Source organism: Ursus arctos, unplaced genomic scaffold (genome assembly GCF_023065955.2).
Source record: "Ursus arctos isolate Adak ecotype North America unplaced genomic scaffold, UrsArc2.0 scaffold_3, whole genome shotgun sequence".
Lineage (NCBI taxonomy): Eukaryota > Metazoa > Chordata > Mammalia > Carnivora > Ursidae > Ursus > Ursus arctos.
Genome location: NW_026622985.1, coordinates 61,564,741 through 61,586,543, shown reverse-complemented (window position 1 = coordinate 61,586,543; position 21,803 = coordinate 61,564,741). Strand labels below are relative to the sequence as shown.

Genomic DNA, 21,803 nt, shown 5'->3' with positions numbered 1-21,803 from the left:
TATTTTGTGACTTTTCCCCCTGACTTTGAACCCAAACCATAATATTTATGTTTAATTAAAGTTATAAGGATCCTATATAAAATTGAGATATAAATAACCTGTTAAATGGATAAAAGGATTTATCCTATTAAATCAGGGATATTTCCCTCTCATTTTCATGAGTTCTGTAATCTCCCCTGACTTCAGAAAAGCTTATGTCGAATGGATACCAGGATTAGAATTTACAAAGAGTTGGGCTTTGTGTAATACTTGCTGGTAGAACGGATGGCCTGCATTTAACTGTGAGGAAAAGATTGCCTTGCACATAGCAGCTGATCAATAAATGATAAATACTTGATAAAACATTTTTTCCCATCAGAGGTTTTTCTCCCCCCCATAAGCTGTTTATGAATAAATGCACTGAATAATTTGAGGTTTACCCAGCTTATTTTCACTGTTCTTTAGTGGGCACTTAACTAGATGAAAGTAGTAGTATTTAAGGTAGTGGAAGGAGCAACAGACTGTGGTCTGGGGACTATGAAAAGTTAGCCAGGTTGCTGTATTAAAATTACTTTGTCTTGTATTTGTGAACTTGAAACTGAGTCGTCTTCAAGTGTAAACGGGTGGATTCTCTAGAATTGTTTCCTCTTCAATTCTTTATGCCTTCCTTGCTTTTTAGCAGTATTTATACTAGGAACTCATTATACAATTAGTAGAAACTAGTCTCTCTCTTGAAAATACCTACAACAGTAGTAAAATTCTGTATTTTACTGAAGCAGGCCAATAGTTGATTAGAAAAATGGAAAAATTTTTTAATTTTTAAAATTAATTTTTAATTTTAAATTTTAAAATTAAAAATGGCTTGCTGAGCAGACAATAGAAAATTTACTAGATCATTGGTACATGAAGAACACATATTTAGATGTTTTAGAGTTATTTTGATACTGTTATATTATTAAATTTGAGATTATCTGGGGCAAATAAAACTCACCATTTATATGAGGTTTTTGTGTTCCTTTAGAATCAGAATATTTTACAACTCCCAGAGAACAGATTTTTAAAGATGTCTCAGTAACATTTGCTCCTAATTTTCCTAGGCTGTATGTGCACCCAGACTCCCCTTTCACTGGTGAGCAGCTCCTCAAGCAGATGGTGTCCTTTGAGAAGGTGAAACTCACCAACAATGAACTGGATCAGCATGGCCATGTAAGTACAGTGCCCTGGGTTATGTGGATTCCCTGGGATGGAATGGAGAAGTCCCTCAGAACTTCCTCGGTCTCAGTCTCTGCTTCCCGCCCCCTCCCCATCCCATCTTCCATCTCTCAGTCATTCTGTGAGAACATTCACGTGCTGTTCCGCGAACCCCGACTGCTCTTCTCAAGAGGTCACTTACAGGGGTGCTGTATGCCATTTCTGTGCAAGAGGGTCTGGAACCTTCGGCACTGTGAATTTCCTGACTGCAACTACTTTACTACTGCACCAGCTACACAAAGGGAACGGGCATTCTGGAGGCTATGATAGTTCCTGGGTTAAACATCTGATTTCTGTCCGTGGTATATTAGGTACCCCAGTGTAAAGGAAATGGGGCTGACATCTCCTCTGGGGATTTCCCCAAGTGTGTTTTGTAGAGCTTGTTCATGTGAGACACGGTAGAACAAAAGGGTTTTGTGTCCAAATAAATTTGGGGAAGTGCTCTTTACTCATTATGTACCCCTATTGTAGAGAGTCTTATGAATATTAAAGCACAGAGAAATCTTGAAATTAAAAACAAAGCAATATGATTTTGTGTCATAAGGAGTTCATCAAAATATGGAAAAAGAGAAATTGGAATTCTGAGTCCATATCAATAATTAACAGCATAAATAGCCATTGACACAGGCCTTTACACATTTGATAAGTCTGCTTTGTAAGGAACAATGATGTTATTCCATGCTCTAAAAGATTTATATAAAAATTGTTTTAGATTTTATGCTAAGAAAACTTTAGACTTGCATACTTCTTTTTGATAAGGAGAGGACTGTTTCTTTGTTTTTTTGCCGCCATTTGTCAGAAATCACATTGGCACTTCATTGGTTGCTTCCCTTGGCTTAGATATTTTGATATAATTATTCTCTCTCTTACCCCTTAATTAAAACTCTTGTTACTCAAGGTTTTAGTTTTTATTGGATCTATGCAATTTAGCAGTTCAGAACATTTCTCAAAAAGGATGGCTATAAGTAGATGTGAATTAGAGAGTTCTAGCCAATGGTTTCAAATGGTTTGATTGAAACTGGAACCAAATAAATCACTTTAGGCGTTGCCACCACCCATTTGCCCGCAAGAGGCCTTGTTTATCATGACCAAATCAGAGTAACCAGGTTAACTCACGATTCTGCTAGTGGTACTGTTGCGATGTTGCAAATAGGTTAATAGGTTTCTGTTATTTTATGTATTGGAAAAGATAATTGACTTTTATCTTTAAGAATGTTGGGATAATTGTCTTTTTCTGCTTTTTTAAAAAGACGTTTTCATTGATAGATTTTTTTTTTTTTAGGTTAAAAATGATGAAGTATCTGGGAGACATTTTCTGCAGGCCAGATCATTCTTAATGTCATATTAAATTAATTCATATTAAATTCATATGAATTATAATTCATATTATGATTCATATTAAAATTTCTTGACTCCATTGAAATCTTTGCAGGGAGAAACAAAATTTTTTATGGTTGTGGTATTTTCCGTATGTGAAGCTTTTACTTATTTATTTTTAATTTTATTATTATTTTTTAAAACGTTGAAGAAAGTCCTGGAATAGTTGTTGTTGTGGTTGTTGTTTTTTAAGATTTTATTTATTTGAGAGAGAGAGAGCAAGAGAGCACAAGCAGGTGGAGCAGCAGAGGGAGAGGGAGAAGCAGGCTCCCCGCTGAGCAGGGAACCTGACACAGGGTTCTATCTGAGGAGCCTGAGATCATGACCTTAGTCGAAGGCAGATGCCTTTTTTTAAAAATTTTTTTTATTATGTTATGTTAGTCACCATACAGTACATCATTAGTTTTTGATGTAGTGTTCCATGATTCATTGTTTGCACATAACACCTAGTGCTCCATGCAATACATGCCCTCCTTAATACCCATCACCAGGCTAGCCCATCCCCCTCCCCCCCTCCCCTCTGAAGCCCTCAGTTTGTTTCCCAGAGTCCATAGTCTCTCATGGTTCATTCCGCCTTCTGTTTACCCCCCCTTCATTCTTCCCTTTCTTCTCCTGATCTCCCTGCTATGCTTAATGAACTGAACCACCCAGATGCCCTTACGTGAAGCTTTTAGAAGCACTATTTGGGTCTTTCCAGAAAGACTTGAGAATTCATTTTGAGCTCAGCTGTCCAGAATTAATATGTTTTCCTTTTAATATCAACTTCATGGGTAGAAATAGAAGCAAGCTGTATTTTAGGAGCTCTGACTTCTCATCTGGTTATGCAGGATTAGACCTTGACAAATTATTTAGTCTTAGGTGGTTGTTAATATCCATTTTAGCTTTAATATAACCTTTTGTCACCATAAATAATGTGTTCTGAAAACTACAAGGAAAGATTTTTAGATCCTGTGTCGTTCAGCCAAGTTCTTTGAATTAGTTCTGGAGAAGCCCTTCTTATGGATGCATTTTTCATTTTATAACAAGAAAATTTTTTACTTCAGGGAATTTATTTATTCAGTGAAGCAAAGTTGACATTTCTATTAGTGTTCCTTAGCCCCATGAGGTCTTGAGCAGAGAGTCAAGGGGGCTGAGATTCAGTCTGAGGTTTGAGTTTCTTTGGCACCCTTTCCCGAAGGAAATTGACCTTGAGATGGTGTAAGTAGGGGAGAGGGGACATTATGTAAAGCTTAGGGCTTTTTCCATTGTGTGTGTATATGTGTGTGTATGTGTGAAAATTCTTTCTAACTGTTAGTACCACGTATAATGAATGCTCAGGTTTTTTCTTATATCAGTGTTAGAAGTTTACTTTTGTCACTTTGAGTTTATTCCAGTTTTATGAGTGACCATAAATATTTTGAACTCCTTGAAATAAACACATTATATAAAGAGATGACTTTTTTTTTTTTTTAAGTCTACTTCAACTCATTTGAAGCTCTCATTTGTTTTAGTTATTCCTATTCAGGAGGATGGCGTGTTCAAAATTCAATGCCAGTTAATGCCCTGTAACTTTAAGTTGGCTTACATCTCAGCACAGGGAGAGACTGATTCTATATTAGTCATCCCACAGTGACTAGTATTTAACTCTGTTAAAGTCAACGAGCAAAAATGCTCATCGACCACACCCATGTTAGCCAAGAAAACAGGGGAGCCGTTAGTTGCAACGACACTGCATGCCATTGACCCTGCTCCTGCCACAGGATGTATCACATGCCTCCCCTGAGAGCCAGGCTCTCTGCTAGGCCCTTGGGATGAAGGGCATATAGCGTCGGCACTGTTATCCCAGGAAGGACATATCCAGTTTTACCAGTTTAGGTAGCTGTCTGAGTGGCAGAGGGGAAGATATGGAAAAATTTTGCATCTAAAAGTGAATTTTGTTGCTCAGATTTCATAATGGCAAATCATTATATTTTATTGAAAAGATACATGAAAAATACTGCCTTGTTAACAACCATAGTAGGCTCATGATTTCTAAGTATTGGGCAACTTTTACTAGCTATAGGACGGAAGATGGTTATCACTGTCATTCACGTTTGGTTTATAACTGGAAGCCAGGAATTGATGTAATAATAATAACAGTAATATAACGTTATATTATATATATACAATAACAACAAATAATAATAATAATGTTCATGTTTACTGAGCACTTCCTATTTGCTCTGTAATTTTTAAGGGCTACATCATCTAATCCTCCCTACAACTCTGTGAGGTATGTTTTTGCATTGGAGAAAGCAAGGTTGGAGAGGTGAGATCGGTTGGCTCAAAATAAAGGAGCTAGAAAGTAACGGGTTTAGCACTCTAACTGAGGTCTAATACCACACAGCCTTTCTTAATTCTTTGTGTCTCCCCCAACCATAAATAGCAATCTGTCCTCCCAGAATACATAAGTTCTTACTTTAGAAAATTTAGACTGTACATCCTTTGGTCTAACCAGACTAGCAAAAAATATTTTAAAGACTTGATTAAAAAAAAAAAATCGACATCCTTCAGATGACTTTCCCCCCATCATTTTAAAGATTTTTTTTTTTTTAATTTGAGAGAGAGAGAGAGAGAGTGCACAGGGGCGGGGGCAGAGGGAGAGGGAGAAGCAGACTCCGGGCTGAGCTGAGCAGGGAGCCCGACATGGGGCTCCATCCCAGGCACCTCCTCCCCCCATCATTTTAGAAAGGACCCTTGAAACAACCTGTATTGTGTACAGTTGTTTTGATAAAATGTGATTTCACAGCTATGACTCTGCAGCACATTATGAAAAGGATGAATGGAAAGGGTATATCCTGATCTTAAAGCTTGAATTTGAAGCTGAGATCTTATGGCTCTTTCTTTGCCTCATTGCACTTCGGCCTGTTTAGCAATATAAATACTTAAAATTCAGTACTTCCCATCTCTTCATCATAGATCATTTTGAACTCAATGCACAAGTACCAGCCGCGGGTGCACATCATTAAGAAGAAAGACCACACAGCCTCATTGCTCAATCTGAAGTCTGAAGAATTCAGAACATTCATCTTCCCAGAGACCGTTTTCACAGCAGTCACTGCCTACCAGAATCAGCTGGTAAGTTCAGCATTCACCATTCGTTTCCTACATAAGGGAAAGATTTGGGAGCTGCTTTCATTTTCTTGGCGAGAAGGGCTATCCCAGTACTCCAAACTGAAGTTTACTCTGGCGAGTGCTCTTGAGTATCAGCCCCAGCACCTCCAAGCGTGTTGAGTGACCATGACTCAAGGTTATCGAGGTCTGTGTTATACCATCTTTTCTAGAGTCTTTATACCCTTGGTCAGGTTGTTCATTGCCCACTCTCCCACCCAGACCTGTCCCATCTGACTTCTCAAATTTTCTTCTTGAGCAAATCACCTGCTTCCTTTTTCTCATTCTAGTAGAGACTCTTGACGAATATACCCATACACTCACTGCTCCACAAAACCTACAGGTTCAGTTTTTCTGCTACATTAACACACGTATTCCAGCCAACCACACGAACTATCGATACTTCCGAAATTTTGGCCAGCTTATTCAGCTGTGATTTAAGGTAATTCTAGTAAGAGGATTTTAAATGTCTCTTTAGATAACAAACTGTAGCATGTAAGCAGTGTATATTTAATTAACTTCAAGATCACTAATTTATAATATTGAGTTTTATAGTTTCTACTCTTTGTTACAGATCACATTTCAAGTTTATGCATTTCTTCATCCATAAGTTTCAGTTCAACTCAGTAAATAACTATCAACGTCTTACTGAGGGCTGGATGCTGGTAGATACTTCCCCATATATTTTCTTCTTTCCCAGTCAGCATAACCTTGAACGCTGGGGGTAACAAGAACATTCTGTCGTGAGGAAGCTGAAGCTAAGAGAAGATAGTAACTTTTCACGGTCAGGAAGGACCAGAAATAGAACTCCTCTGATACACTTCAGTAAAAGGAACTCATTCAGTTTACTTGACAAATTTGGTTGTTTGTGGCCTCTCTAGGTCTTTGTAGCTTGCTTTTATTTGGTCCCTTTTAAGGTAGCCAGGACTGTTGCCCTCCTCTTGTTTTGCCGTTGTTATATTTTGGGTTCTGAATGAGTAATTGTAAGGTGATGTCTGATAGATGGTTCAGAGGCCAGAGTGGGATAGGTCAGCCAGAGGAGATATGGTGTTGTGTGTCTTGAGAAAAGTAAGAAGGTGAAGCTGACAGCCTAGGTAACCCTACACAAATGAGGAAATGGGAGCACAGGGAAAGGATATGAGCAGAAGGTAGGAGTGGATGTGTGTCTGTAAGGCATAAGCGCCTATAATTTCTGTATGACTTGGAGTAGATTTTACTTCACCACTGTGGCTGCCATTTTCCTTACCTGTTAACTGGAGCTAAGAACTGCCCAGAACATCTTGGGAATTCCTGTGAGGATCAGATGTGGTGCTGTGTAAACATGTCTTTGGAAACTGTCAGGCACCCTATAAATAAGGCATATGGCTACTATCGGACTGTCTCTGGAGTGTTCAAAGAGGATCTGTCACTTTTTTGGATTTTAAAATGTTAGTGGCACATTTTTTAAATGAGATAAATGAAGGCACAAATGTTATCATACTAATCATCTTAAAGTAAAAGCAAAGTATTAAAACTTTTTGGTTACCTCTAAGGTTACAACACAAGAGTAGAAACTTCCAGAGAATGCCCAAGCTAAAAAGTTGGGTGTAGATTGAAGTCTACAGGGGTGTAAAACCCTAATATTGTTTCACTGAGAATCTGAAACATATCCCAGTTTTTATCTGAGGACACATGTAACACAGATATAGATTCAGAGAACATTCCTGAAACATTCGTTTTACACGAATTGAATTTATAGCTTTTATACTATAAGACATTAGATTTGCACTTCTGCAAGAAGTCTGTTGATGTTTGAGAATAAACCAAACTTGTCATGTGAAAATTTCATTGCTTTTATCAGAATTCTCTATAAAGAAAACCATAGAATATAAAGAATAGGTAAATTGGTTTTTTTAGCGAAAATTACAGATTGAAGAAAATTGAAGGAAAGTTTCTAAGAATTAGAAACTCAGATTTAGTTTAATAGGTGAAGGAGCAATCCTGAATAAATGTTGGCAGGACCTCTCAGATTATGGTACATTGGAATAGGAGGTTTTATCTACATAATTGTAATAATAGCTAATATTTGGGTACTTACTATGTGCTGGGTACCATTTAAAGTGCATTGTCTTATTTAATCTTCACAAGGATATTATGAAATAGGAACAAACAGTATTTGTATGTTGCATTTACAGCTGGGAAAATTGAGGCATGGGGTTAAATAACTCATCCAAGGTGACCTTGCTGGACCTCGCCTGCCCTGTTTCTCTGTATATGTACTTTTCTCCTTCCCTGAATCATTTGAAACTAAGTAACATACATCATGATACTTTACCTGTTAATAATTCTACAAGTATATACTGACAATAAGAATATCACTTTTGTAAGCACAATGTCTTTTTCACTGCTAAAAAATTAATAAGTTATTCCTTAATATCTTCTAAAATTCAGTTCATATTAACATTTCCAGGAGGGACCAACAAATGTTTTTTATAACCTTTCATTTCCCCCTTTTGAACTAGGATCCAACTAATAGTCATGGCCTGGGTTTATTACTTTTAATTGAGAAAAGATCTCTCTAGATTTTTTCTCAGTATCTCATTTAATTCTGACACTACTCTCCTGAAGAAGGCCCCAGAAGCCGCATTTTGTAGATGAGAAGGCAGGTTCAGAGTGGTTAAATACATTTTCCCAAGGTAACGAATCTGGTAAGTGACAGAACCGTCTTCTGGGTCTTAGAGCCTCCTTTGATGACCTAACTAGACTGCAGGCCCACGGAAGTGACCACTGACAGTGTCAAGGTTTAGAAAATGAATTTGAAAATGTTGCTAAATTAAAACAGACTAAGGTACTAATAAGCACACATCCTAACATAAGTTGTTCTTCTTGCAAACATTTATTTCTAATTGAGATTATAAATGGGCTCAAAATCTAGTTACCAGTTCCTAGCTCTCATTCACTGCATCATTAAGTGTGAAGATTAATAGGATTAGTATATCATTTCATTGCTAAATAACCTACAATAGAAGTGATTAGATTCAGAACTAATTTTTCTCAATAGATCCTGCTATGTCTGAGTTTATTTCTTTACATCCACCTTTAAACCATAATTTCCATGCCATGTATATATTTAAATTCAGGTAATAAAGATTTCCTTTGGTATACTGAAAAGCCAGCTTTGCAAATGGTTTAAAATCTCATAAGACCAATGAAAATTCACATTCAATAAACATATGTGGGATGAATAAATCAAATTGGGGGCTAGTATTTTCATTAGTCTTAAGCAATTTTCTAAACTTACCCTTGATTCTTTCTCAAGCCTCCCCACATATACCACTTTTTCACAGCTGTACCCATGCTTGTGTACTATTTTCCTACACCAGATATATAATAAAATAAATGTATAGGAAATAAACGTGTACTTAGCGTAAGTATTAGAATTTTTCCATGCACAAAGAACAGAAAGAAAAGAGAGGAAGATTTAAAAGTTCACATCTAGGATCACCTTCATATCTCTTAAACTTTGGACAGGACTGTTGTTTTTATATCTATTAAAAGCGAAATCAGTTTCCAACAGAATCTGTGAAAAAGCTTCTCATTTATTGTGGCTGGTAGTTTTATTTGTAAGTAATGAAAATGGGGCATATTTTGCTATTTTTTCTCTTTTTTTTTTTGGCAAGGGAATGATTGCATTTCTTTACATTATTAGATAAAACCTAAATACATTACACTTTCAACAAACTATTTTATAATTTAAAATTTAAAGGTCATACATTGTTTTTGTGCGGGCAGACTATTGCTGTAGAGTTGAAGTGTAGGTCAGGTTTCATTTTTAAATGCCTTTGGACAGATCTTTTCCTGATAATTGGAGAAATGGTCTCTGAGGGCCAATTTCACCTTGTGGCTGGGAACCACAGCTGGATTCAGAGTCCAGTGATATCACTGGGAATAATAACCACTGGGAAAGGTCCCCTTCTCCTCAGTGCAGCTGGAAGTGTCAAAATTTGCTCTCTAGTTTTGCACACATTTGTTATCTGTAGATAAAGGAGATGTTAAGAGTGAAGTCCTATATTATTGAGATAACAGGTGAAAAAACAGTGGCGTGTTCTGGCCTGAATTAGTCTGTGATTTGCATATACGCAGCACACACAAAACTGCGGGATTTCATAAGCATGCAAGCTGCCCTATAACGCTTTTTCCTCACAAAAAACATTGCTGCTTTTAAATTTTGCCTTTGAGTTATAAGCTGTACTTGTAGTTTCGTGTTTTTTATTTTTTAACATATTGGCTATTTGGGGATCTTTTGCAGTATCCCCATTGACATGGATGAAATCGTTTGACAGTGTTACACATAGTGGCAGGGATTCTGTAGTAGGGAACAAATGAAATGAAGTCCAGCCGAGATCACTGTAACTTGGGTCCTTTCTCTCATCAATTCACAGATGTATAACTTTTTTAGTTCTCCCAAATAGCATAAAGGGATATGAAACTGTATCTTTAGAAATGAATTTCTTTCTATGTTACTACTAGTTTTTATTGAAATATCCATGGAATAAAATCTATGATTGTATGATTACCTGATTACCAGAATGTTAAAATTTTGCTGTTTAAAAATTATTTTAAAGTTAGAAGACAAAATAAAATGCTATTTAGGTAAATTCAGGAAGAGTTTTGCTAGTCTATAACTGGTAAAAAGATGAAATCCCATTTCTGATTGCTTGTCCTTGAAGCAAATTTCAACAAACATTTCTGGGGTTCTTATGGTTGACACCCCAGTAAACCCAGAGACTAGTGATGGCACAGTGAACGCAGCGGGTACATTAAGAAGTTTAACTCACAGTCCTTGTGCTGCTAATCAGTACTCCATTAAACCTGTTTGAAATTGTAGTGTTACTCCAGGCCCCCCCTACAATTTTAGTAATAAGGCATGCATTCAGCTTTTTTCCCTTTAACTTCCAAAAGCAGTTATTTTCCCTGGAATTAGATAAAATGGTCTATAGAGAAAGTAACTACCTGTTACTGTCTTAAACTCCATTTCTAATTAGCACACTGAAGTCAAATCATTGCTGTAACTAATTGGTGAATCTAGGTGTATGAGAGTACCTCATTCTATTCTCGAACCTTTCCTATAGTTTAAAATTATATCAGAATGTGAAGAAAAAGAAAAAAGTTACCAGTGATCTGCCTGGGTATTATGAAAGAGAGACTAATAAGATTTTAGAAATAGAAAATTCTAATAATGAGAGAAAATTCCAAAGAAATCTGAACACTTGTTGAATGTAATTCACTTCTCAGAGTTGTGGCAGTAATATTAGATCTGGTGACATACCGCTTGAATAACACACATGCTAAGAGTATTTATTCTCTATGACAGTTGTCATGTTCTGAGCCAATAGTCTTTTACCTTTTGGAAATAATGAAGAAAAGCACATACAATTTTCAAAATCCTTTACAGGGACAAAGCAGATCAAAAGTCCTTTCATCATGACAGCAGAGAGAGAATACTCTGTATTCTTTTAGTGTGTGAAGACTCCAGCAGAGCTTCATACGGTTCACATCTTAGAGGAATGGGTGTTAAAGGACTTCTTTCAAAATTACGTTTTCCATCAGATATCTGCCACTGTCTCCGTGAAATGTTGTCTACTCACTTTTAAATTTTATTAATTAGCTCATAGGAATTGACTTCAAAGATGACTTTATTGTTCCATCTCACAGTTTCCGTTTGAAATTTTCATCTGGGTTTGGTTCACCCTTAAGTCACTAACACTGCAGTGGGCGTGCTGTCACCCCCCCCCCCCCTTTCAGTGGCATGTAAATCACCTTCAGTTCTGGTAAGCTACGTGTCCCTCTGCTTGTGCCTTGCCGTTTGAAGCTCCATTAGGGCAGGGCCCACGTGTTCTTTATCTTTGCACCATCCAACACTTAGCATAGTGCATGATAAGTCATCAGTCCTCATTAAATATCTGTGGATGCATTAATTTGAAAGCATTTTCATGAACTATAAAGCGCTTTAGAAACATAAGGCATTTTAACTTCTAATTATTCAATAGAAAGGGACGCAGCTCCTGTTTGAGGATTTAAAACTCTGGTTGGTGTTTTATAGTCATAGAACATACTATAATTGCTTGTGCTTTAGAAGATGCTTACAGTTTACATGAAACAAATGAAAGTTTTCTCCTGCGTCCTGAAAATGGACCTGCAAAACTAAATCATAGTCTGAAAGATGACTGAAACAGACTTCACCCTTGAGAAATCCATGGCTATCAAAGTGGTGGCAGTGGGTTCTCTGCAAACTCTGGATGGCCACAGTTAGAGGCCACCTCAGAGGTTCCTGTGTATTTCTTTATATGCAAATTAAATTAGCTGTTGTTATTCACTAAGAACAGTTTTCTTCCTTCCTTCCTTGTTTACCATGTTCATTAACTAAGCTGAAAAGGAAATTAGTAAAAAAAATTTTTTTTTTGGCTGCACTGGAGTGAAAAGGCTAACAGTGAGCATTTGTGAGACACTGTCATGCACTCTTAAAAATGAATACTATCAAATAATCAATCTTAGAACTGGCCGACGTTCATGACAGAGAAGGGCAGTCTCCGGATAGGATAGTGTGGGAAGTTCTATTTTAAGTGAGGTAAGTAGCTTTTTTGCAGCTTGTACCATTGGTTAGCTCATATTTAGAAAATTCAAAAAGGGAAATAATGCCTTTCTTTTGTAATGAAAAAGGCAATTCTTTAGGTGTTAATGATTTAAAATGAGTAGCAGATACACTCTGATCAGAGAAAAAGTTGTGTTTTGGTGAAAGAGTATTTCAGGCTATCTCTTTTGATTGTGTTTAGTGCTTATGAGGAGGACATGCCTTAACCTATAACTTTTTCTCCAGATTAAGACTGTTTTGTGCATCTCTCTCTAAAGATTAATGTGGGTTCTTGTTCTGATACCAGTGGGCTATGACTCTCTTTAAAGGTGTCTATGGTTCTAAATCAGAGAGTGATTACCTGTGTCTTGGTCCTCCTGGGTTCTTTTTGGCTCTAATCAGGAATTTTACAAGTTGAGTATCTTTTAATCGGTGTTAATTTTTTTTTGCTTCACAACCTAATGTCTGTGTCTTTGGAGGCACAGTGCATATGATTTAATGGATCTTTTTACATTAATATTAATACTGTGGGAATTATGACTAGCACATTTTAGATACTTAATACTTCAGACTGATTCTTATTAGGGAATATTTTCTTTTATATAAGCACAGAGTCTATAAATAGCATTGTATGGGAGGATAACAAAAGACTGGTTGATTCTAATTTAGTCAGATGGAAAGGGGAGCAGGGGTAAATTTCTATTCTGAAAGCTTTGTATCATGTATTTCTGTCACATATTTCAACACAGTATTGGATGTGAAGCTGTTACTGGCCGTTTTATCTTTTTCTCCATTATGTTACATATATGTGTGCATAGGAGTCACAAATGATGCCGCCAAGTTAGCAGGAGGCTACATTTTTGTTTGTATTCCCCATTACCCACCAATGCTGGCCTGATAGACAGCTCTCCCTTTCCCCGGGCGAGCCCTAGCCTTTCACTGCTCTCTTAAATTCTTCACCATGCAGCCACACTGTTCACAAAAGTCCCCTTCCCTCATTGTCTCTATCCGTTGACCTTCAGGCTGTTTTCTAGGACCAGCCAGTCCTCAAATCCCTCACCTCTGAGGCCCTCCCTGACCAACTGTCCCACCCAGCTGTGAATCACCCCTCCTGTGAACTTCTCTCTCACTTTCCACCCTTCTCATGATCCTGAGAAACATTAAGTATTCTTGCGGCAGTGTGGAAAATGAACAGACTCTTTATTTCTGATTTTACTTCCTTGACCTCGAAAATGATATTGTTCTGTTACCCATTCATTCCTTTGCAGATAACCAAGCTGAAAATAGATAGCAACCCTTTTGCCAAAGGATTCCGGGACTCCTCCAGGCTCACTGACATTGAGAGGTAATGAGAATTTTGTTTACTTTTTTGTCCAGATAAGATAAAGAGAAGAGTGAGTTTGTAAGAACACACTCCTTTCAACGCCAAAGTGCCATACCGTTACTGTAGCTAGTCTCCAATCCCCAGCCCACCTTCCCTTCCACCAAGAAGCCCTGTAGACACGCAGCTGCTTAAGCCCTGAAAGCTGCTGCACCTGCGTCTGTTCTGTGCTGTTTCCGAGGAAGTGGTTTCTTTGGTCAGGACATTGACTCAACTGTAAAAAATAGGGTTTCTTCCTTATCAAAGACTCCATCCTTTTGATGATATTAAGCTTCATCTCTTGAGTGGCTGGGGAGAAATTTCTCCGCAGAGAAATGGAATCTTGATAGCCCTTGCCTTCTGAAGTGGACATCTTTGCTGGCATGAAGAATATGAGTAGTTTGGAACTTTGAAGCAAGGAGATGTCATTTAATTCAAGGCATGTGTTTTACGTGTGATGGAGTCTCTCCTTTTATTTAATAGGAGAGACATCAGGTCTCGGGACCTTTAAGAAGACAAGTGACAATCATGTGCCTGTAACTTACTCCACTTTTTACTTGATTAAAATGGTTTACACAATGTGAGGTCATCTATGTGGCGAGGAATGACTATGTTGAGATCCATAGCTTGCCCGTGGGAATGTCAAAAAAAATGATGCGTTTTTTTAGGGAGAAGGTTTTTCAACCTGATTATTTATATCCCTTACACATACTCTGTAACTTTCTGTACTTCTTTTTTGTGTGAGAACATTTAAGCTCTACTCTCTTGGCAGATTTCAGTTATACAATATAGTATTATCAAGTCTGGTCACTGTTATACATTAGATCTTTAGACCTTATTCATCTTCTGTACTTCTTTCATGTGGCCCAGAGTCTTTGACAGGTGGTACACTCTAGCCACCAGCCCTCTGGTGTAGTTTACCTCCAAATCTTTGTGTGATTTCCTCCCCACCAACGGCTGCATTTCTGTCGCACTCTTTGTTACCTGATGCATGGTCACATCTCCTGACCTCGGCACTTCTCTCCAACATGTCCAGGAAATGCAGAGGAGGGGGTCATTGCCTGTTTTAGCAATAGCTATCTGATCCTTCCCTCTGCCCTCCCCAGTAGCAGAGCGTAGCAGGGTGGTTTTGATTTGGAGGAAAAGATATAGAGGCTCAGTGGGGAGGCAGAGAAGCCAGTAGGAGAGGCTGAAAGTGGAGCAGGTGCTGTGGGATTTGAGTAGAAGAGAGAAATGAAGTCATTGGAGAGCTTGACAGATGGTTGAGGGTGCTGAGATCAGGGAAGGAAGCTTGAGCTTGTGGTTGAAAGTCCACTGCAGACTGCAGAGAGACACCAAATGGATAGCTCTCCAGTGAGGTGGGACACAGCATGCAGATAGGCCTTGACACCCAAGTCAGCGAGAAGGTGGCGTCAGCAGTGTGGGTGACACACAAGTCCACTGACAAAGGCTGCTGTCATTCAGGCATGACCTTTTTCATCTCTTATTTCTGGAGAGCCAGAAGCAATGATTCCAACTGGACGTATACAGGTTGGATTAAAGGTGAACTTCTCCATTTCAGTCAGGTAGCAGGTAAGAATGAAGACAGTGGCTCAGTGGTACAGTAGTGGTGGGTTTTTATAGTGTGTACCTTATCTTCTGTCTCTGATCAAGGGGTGAGCATGATATACTGGAAGACAAACTCATGGGTTAGAGTCCCAGCTCTGCCTTCTACTGGCTGAGTGACCCTGGAGAAGTCTCCTAGCCTCTGTCCCCTCATCTAGAAGATGGGAAAAATAACCCTGCTCATTCAAAGATTTATTATGAGAACTAAGTAAGGTGACATTTATGAAACACTTTTTAAATCTAAAAATGTGAAATAATTATATTTTTTTGCCCCAACTAAGTGTACTTCTAATAGTCTTAATAAACTACTCCTAGGGTAAAAATAGCCCCTTATTTGCACGTGTGCTCACGAGATACGAGTCCCCAGACTGACTGCCCTTTAGAACAGCAGATTTGATAATGCATGCAGGCACATTTTCCACTTATTGAATAAGCATCCCGATGTGGGGAGCACTCACATGTCCATGAAACTGAGTAGCTTTCAGTGGTCTGAGGGCGAAGAGAGCATCTTCTGTGACCAGCTGAAAGTTTGCGGGATGACCTAAGTAGTGTGAAATTGGCCAAGATTTTGGATTTCATTTCCAGGTATTTAGATCTGAATTTTCCCTAAACAGCCTTTGGGGATGGGTCAAATCAGATCAATTGATCTTTAGAGACCTAAAGAAATTAAATTAGTCTGGAGTCAGTTACTGCACTAAACCATCTAGTAATTGAATTGCTCCTTGTAACTGATTGAAAACAGCCCTATCTGTAACAATATAGGGGACTTTTCCTTATAAGAGATCTGAGACAAAAACACATCTTTTTATGACATGATGACAGAAATTGCACTTTTCTAACCTAATTGAATATGATGTTATAAATATGTGACCTTAATGATTTCAAGTTTCCTGTTCCAGATTTACGACTTCTGTGTGGGACTCCTAAACAAAAATGCCTTTGGGACTGGATCTGTTTGCCTTATACCTCCAAACTCATTGTATTATTTCTTCTACAATTGCTCAAGCTCTTGGGATACTGTATAAAGCCTAGCAGTTTTCCTGCTCTCATTTTACTAGGTTCTGTTCAGACACTTGACTGTCTCGCGTGCTCCGCGTGTACCCTTCCTCTTCAGTGACAGCATCCCCTTCATTTGTAAAAGGAAACCCATCTCATTAGCAAAAGTGGAAAGCATTTTCATTGGAGGCTTTGCACATATACCTATAACAGACAGCTTAGAAGGAAACCAAAAGCCCAAAGGGATTTCTTAGTATCACCGAATTCATAATTATTGAGTTCAGGGAAAGAATTATCTGCTGGTCTGTCAGATAATAAACAGGATGTAAGTTGGTGTTTTTTTTGGGGGGGGGAGGGCACTTTGTACAGTAAGTGAAAGCACAGTGTTACTTTTGAGAAAGGAAAAATAACTAGGAGGATTTTTTCAAAATTAAGTTTCTTTTGTTAGGTTTCTTTTTTTCCCAAAGAGAGTTCATGCTCATTGCAGAAAAATACTAACAAGTAAAAAGAACATAAATAAATAACAAATCCCATTCACTCGGGGATAGCCACTGGCAAAGACTTATATATTCTTATATATTCTTCCAGGTACTTTCTTATGCATGTACGAACATTTACTTCCTTTCAAGTTTACACACATACTTTCTTTACTCATTTCCCCTTAATATCAGTAGATATATGTCTGTAGTATACTTTTTAATGGCTGCCTAATTTTCCACTGTGTATGATCATTTATTTGACCAATCCTATATATTAGTTATTTAGGTTTCCCACTTTTTATTATTACAAACAGTGCTAGGAGGAAAATATATATCTTTACCCATATTCTTCATTATTACCATAGGATAAATACTAACAAATAAAAATGCTGGGTCTAGGGATATACTTTTTTTAATTTTAATGTTTAATTTTTTGGTGTCAAATAGTGGTTTTATTAAAGGGAAGAAAGGGATATACTTTTTTTAATCATAATGGTTTTTTTTATTGTTAAAAATTTGGGAAGGACCTAAATATTCCCTAATAGAAAAATGGTTTGATAAATGTATATGGCCATGCAATGGAATTTTAAAAAATCATGGTAATGTACACAATATAAAGTTTACCATTTTGATCATTTTTTAATTCAGTGGCATTAAGTATATATTCACAATGTTGTGCAGCCATCACCATTTTACATTTCCAGAATGTTTCCAACATCCTAAATAGAAAAATCTGTACTCAGTAAACAGTAACTCCCCATTCCTCCTCCCCCCGCCCCTGGTAATGTCTGTTCTACTTTCTGTCTCTTTGAATTTGCCTAGTTTAGATACTTCATATAAAGGGAAAGATAATACACGTTTTTAAGGCTTTTTGTACAAACTGCCAAGTTTCCCTCAAGAATGATTGTCCATGTCATGGTCAACGGTGCGCATTTCTTGTACCCTTGTCAAACATAATCACCATCTTTTCATCTTTGCCAATTTGATAGGTGAAAATTTGTACTTTCTTTTGTAAATTGGCCTGTTTATGTCATTAGCTCTTTTTTTTTCTTTTGGATTGTTCATCTTTTCTTTCACTGATCTGTATAAGCTACTTATATATTAATCAGTATTTTTATTGTTTGTATATATTGGAACCATTTTATCAGTTTGAAATTAGCTTTTTATGTATGTTTTTGATAAATAGAATATTTTATCACCAAATCTGTTTTCCTCTTACTTTATGATTTCTATCTTAAGAAGAGGTTCCCTACTCCAAAACTCGATAAATATGTAAATATTCAAGTACAGATATCTGTCACTTTACTGCTTTCTAGTTTTTTATTTAAAAACTCATACAGTATTTATTGTGGTGTAAGATATAAAACAGACATGTCACTGTATATTTTTTATAAGTGGTTCCAGTACCATGTATTTACTAATATATTCCTTTCCTACTTATTTATAATTCCCCCTATCATATACTAAATTTTTGCCTGTAGTAGTTTTTGTAGTCTCTTTATTGATCTTCCAGTATTGTATTAATTTTTGTAAACTGATAAAATAAATATTTGATGATACTTATGTAAATATTTGATGATACTTAGATATCTGATATGGCAAACTCCAAGCCTTTTTACTTGTCATTTTCCAATTTTCTTGGTATTCATTGACATTTATGCATCCAGTCTTTGAAATCATTTTGTCAGGTCTTCCCAAAGAAGTCATTGAAATTTTGACTGGACTTATACAGTAATTTGGGGGAGAAAATTGGTATCTTCAGAGTATTGGAACTTCCTTCTAGGAATATGTCATATGTTTGTCCTTTTACTGAAATGTCTTTTTATGTTCTTTAGAAGTTTTGATATTTTCAAGGCTGTAAGTCTTGCCCATATTTTCTTAGGCTCATAGCTAAGTCTCCTAGAGCTACACTGTCCAATTTGATCAATAGCCGTTGCCCACAGATGGCTAGTGGGGACTTGAAATGTGGCTTTTCTGCATTGAGATGTGCTGTAAGTACAAAAAACAAACCCCATGATTTTGAAGGCTCCTTGAGAAAAGAATGAAAATATCTCAAGAATAGTTTTAAAATATTGTTAGATGTTAAAATAATATTTCGGGGGCGCCTGGGTAGCGCAGTCGTTAGGCGGCTGCCTTCGGCTCAGGGCGTGATCCTGGCGTTCCGGAATCGAGTCCCACATCGGGCTCCTCCGCTGGGAGCCTGCTTCTTCCTCTCCCACTCCCCCTGCTTGTGTTCCCTCTCTCGCTGGCTGTCTCTCTGTCACATAAATAAATAAAATCTTTTAAAAAAAATAATATTTCGGACATATGTGGGGTTAAATAAAATATATTAAAATTAATATCACCTATTTTTTAAAAATGTGACATCTAGACTATTTAAAATTACATATGTGGTTCACACTACCTTTGTATTGAATAGTATTGTACTAGAGAGTTTTTTGGGAAGTGAGAGCTTACTTTTGAAAGTAGAATTTTTTAATTTGAAATCTACCTAGTTTAGTCTATAAAAAGCTATTGATTCCTATATGGCTTTGGCATACTGCCATTTTACTGAACTTCAAAAAAAAATAGTTTTAATAATTCTTCCTTTTAGTCTCTTGAGTTTTCCAGTTAGATTGCTATGTAATTTGCAAAAAATGATAATTTTATCTTTTTCTTTCTAATAGCTATGCTTTTAAAAATGTCTTTTCCTTGTCTTATTACACTGACTAAAATTTACCAGGACCCTATTGAAAAGTAATGATGATAGTTGGCATTTTTCTCTTGTTCTTGACTTATTTAACAATGCCTCTAATGCTTGGTCATCGTATATGATTTTCCGTGGTGATGGGTTTCAGGAGGATATTCTTTATCATATTGAGGCAATGCCCTTCTATGCCCAAAGAATTTTTTGTTATCCTGAATAGTATTGAATTGATATTTAATGCTCTTTTAACATGAGACAATTTTAATTATTTTTCTACTTTAAAATAATATTATTAATTATACTCATAGTGTCTATGTTGAACTATCCATTTATTCCTGGAATAAATCCTGTCTGGATTTTATCTGGTTTTCTTATAATACATTGCTGAACTTAATTTATTCATATTTTATTTAAGACTTTTTATCGATCTTTGTAACAGATTTGACTTTGTTTCTTCTTTCCTTTTCTAAAAGTCAGTTTTTGGTATCAGGTTTCTGCTAGTTTGTTCAAGTGAATTGAAATATGTTCCTTCTTTTTATTGTCTGGATCAGTTTAAATAGCAAGGAAGTGATTTTACAGTCTTGCCCATAAATTCATCTGGGTGTAGTACTCTTATGGGGCAGACTTATTTAACTACTTAAGTTCCATAGTTTATCAGTAAATATATATTAACTTCTATCCCATTTAATGCTCTTTGTCTTGGATTCTACTTTTCCTAGTCTTATATTGATACGCTTTTTAAATTTTTGCTTTATTTGCCTTTTAATTTTTAAAAATCTGTCACTACAGCAGTATACCCCCCTCTCTCTTGCATCATCAAACTAATATCCTGACTTTTCTTTCATGAAGGACAAAACAACCTTCTCTTGATCCTACTTGTCTCTTCAATTACTGACTCTTCCAGTTTTCTGCTCCTTCTCTTAGTAAAGCTGCGTAAGAGTTGTGTGTATTCTCTTCCCTTTGTCTTTCCTACCCTGCCTTTCAGACTTTCACCCCCGTCGCCACCATTCCACCCTTGTCCGGGTCACTGGTGACCTCTGCATTGCTCAACCCAATGGTCAGTGTCAGTCTTCGTCTGCCTTGGCCTGTCAGTCAGGTTTGACACTGTTGTTTATTCTCTCCTGCTTTCCTCCTGGCTTCCAAGACCTCTCACTCTTCTGATTTTTATTCTACTCCATTGGCCATTCTGTCATCCCCCACCCCAGTTGGTTCTTCCTCTTGCCCTCCATTTTTAGAGAGTGATGTGTTCTGGGCCTTAGTCCTGGGGCCTCTTTTTCTCAGTCTGCACCTACTTCCTGGATAATTGGACCCAGTTTCATGCCATTATATGCTGATCACTATCAGATTTACATCTCTGCTTCTGGCCTCTCAGTCAGAGATCTTACTGGCTGTTTGATCTACTCTTCCCTCTCCCCCTAGGGTACCTCACATTTCACATATCTGAAACAAGGATGCCCAGTCATACTCTTCCACGCCTGCCCTTTCCTTACTTTCCCATCTGTGCTGCGGACAGCTGCATCCTTCCCATTGCTCTGGCTAAAAGGCTGGCAGTCATCCTCGGCTCCTCTCTTTCTTTCATTTCCCACATCCAAACAGTCAGCCAATCCTTCAGACTGTTCAGAGGAATGCAACTACTTCTTATCTCCACTGCTACCACCCTTATCTGTAATACTGCCATCTCTTTCCTAGATTGTTACATTAATTTCCTAATTGATCTTTCTACCTCTATTCTTACTGCCCTTAAATCCATTTCTAGTACACCAGTCAGAATGATCTTGTCAAAAAAAGGAAGTTGGAAGGCATTACTCTTGCTCAGAGCTCTCTAATGACTCACCTTCTCAATGATGGTAAAATCCCGGTTCAGACATGGCTTGAAAGGCCCTATGAAATCTGACCCCAGCCTTTTCAGTTCTGTCTCTGAACTCATGGACCTTTCTTTCTCTTGCTCACTTTTCTCTCAGCATACTAAGGCCCATGTTCGCCTTAGGGCCTTTATACTTACTTTTACCCTCTGCCAAGAATGTGCTGCCCTCAAATCTGAATGGGTGAGGCTTTGTCTTTTTTTTTTTTTTTTTTAAGATTTTATTTATTTGAGAGAGAGAGAGTGCGAGAGAACACGGGAGTAGGAGGAGGGGTAGAGGGAGAAGGAGAAGCAGACTCCCCGCTGAGCAAGGAGCCAGATGCGAGGCTCAATCCCAGGACCCTGGGATCATGACCTGAACCAAAGGCAGACGCTTAACCAACTGAGCCACCCGGGTGCACTTTGTCTTTGTTTCCTACTATATCCCTAGATCCTAGAGCAGTGGCTGGTACATAGTAAACACTCACGTA

At 37.5% G+C, this 21,803-nt stretch overlaps 1 protein-coding gene across 2 annotated transcripts in view; it reads left to right on the top strand.

Moving 5' to 3' along the window:
* The window catches only part of TBX20 (T-box transcription factor 20), a 55,245-nt gene that overhangs the window by 8,126 nt on the left and 25,316 nt on the right, over positions 1 to 21,803 (top strand). For both annotated transcript variants that reach the window (XM_026509119.4, XM_057304354.1), the window contains exons 4-6: positions 1,077 to 1,185; positions 5,545 to 5,703; positions 13,615 to 13,691. In XM_026509119.4, coding sequence (XP_026364904.2) covers positions 1,077 to 1,185; positions 5,545 to 5,703; positions 13,615 to 13,691 — 345 coding nt within the window. The remainder of the gene's footprint in view (positions 1 to 1,076; positions 1,186 to 5,544; positions 5,704 to 13,614; positions 13,692 to 21,803) is intronic.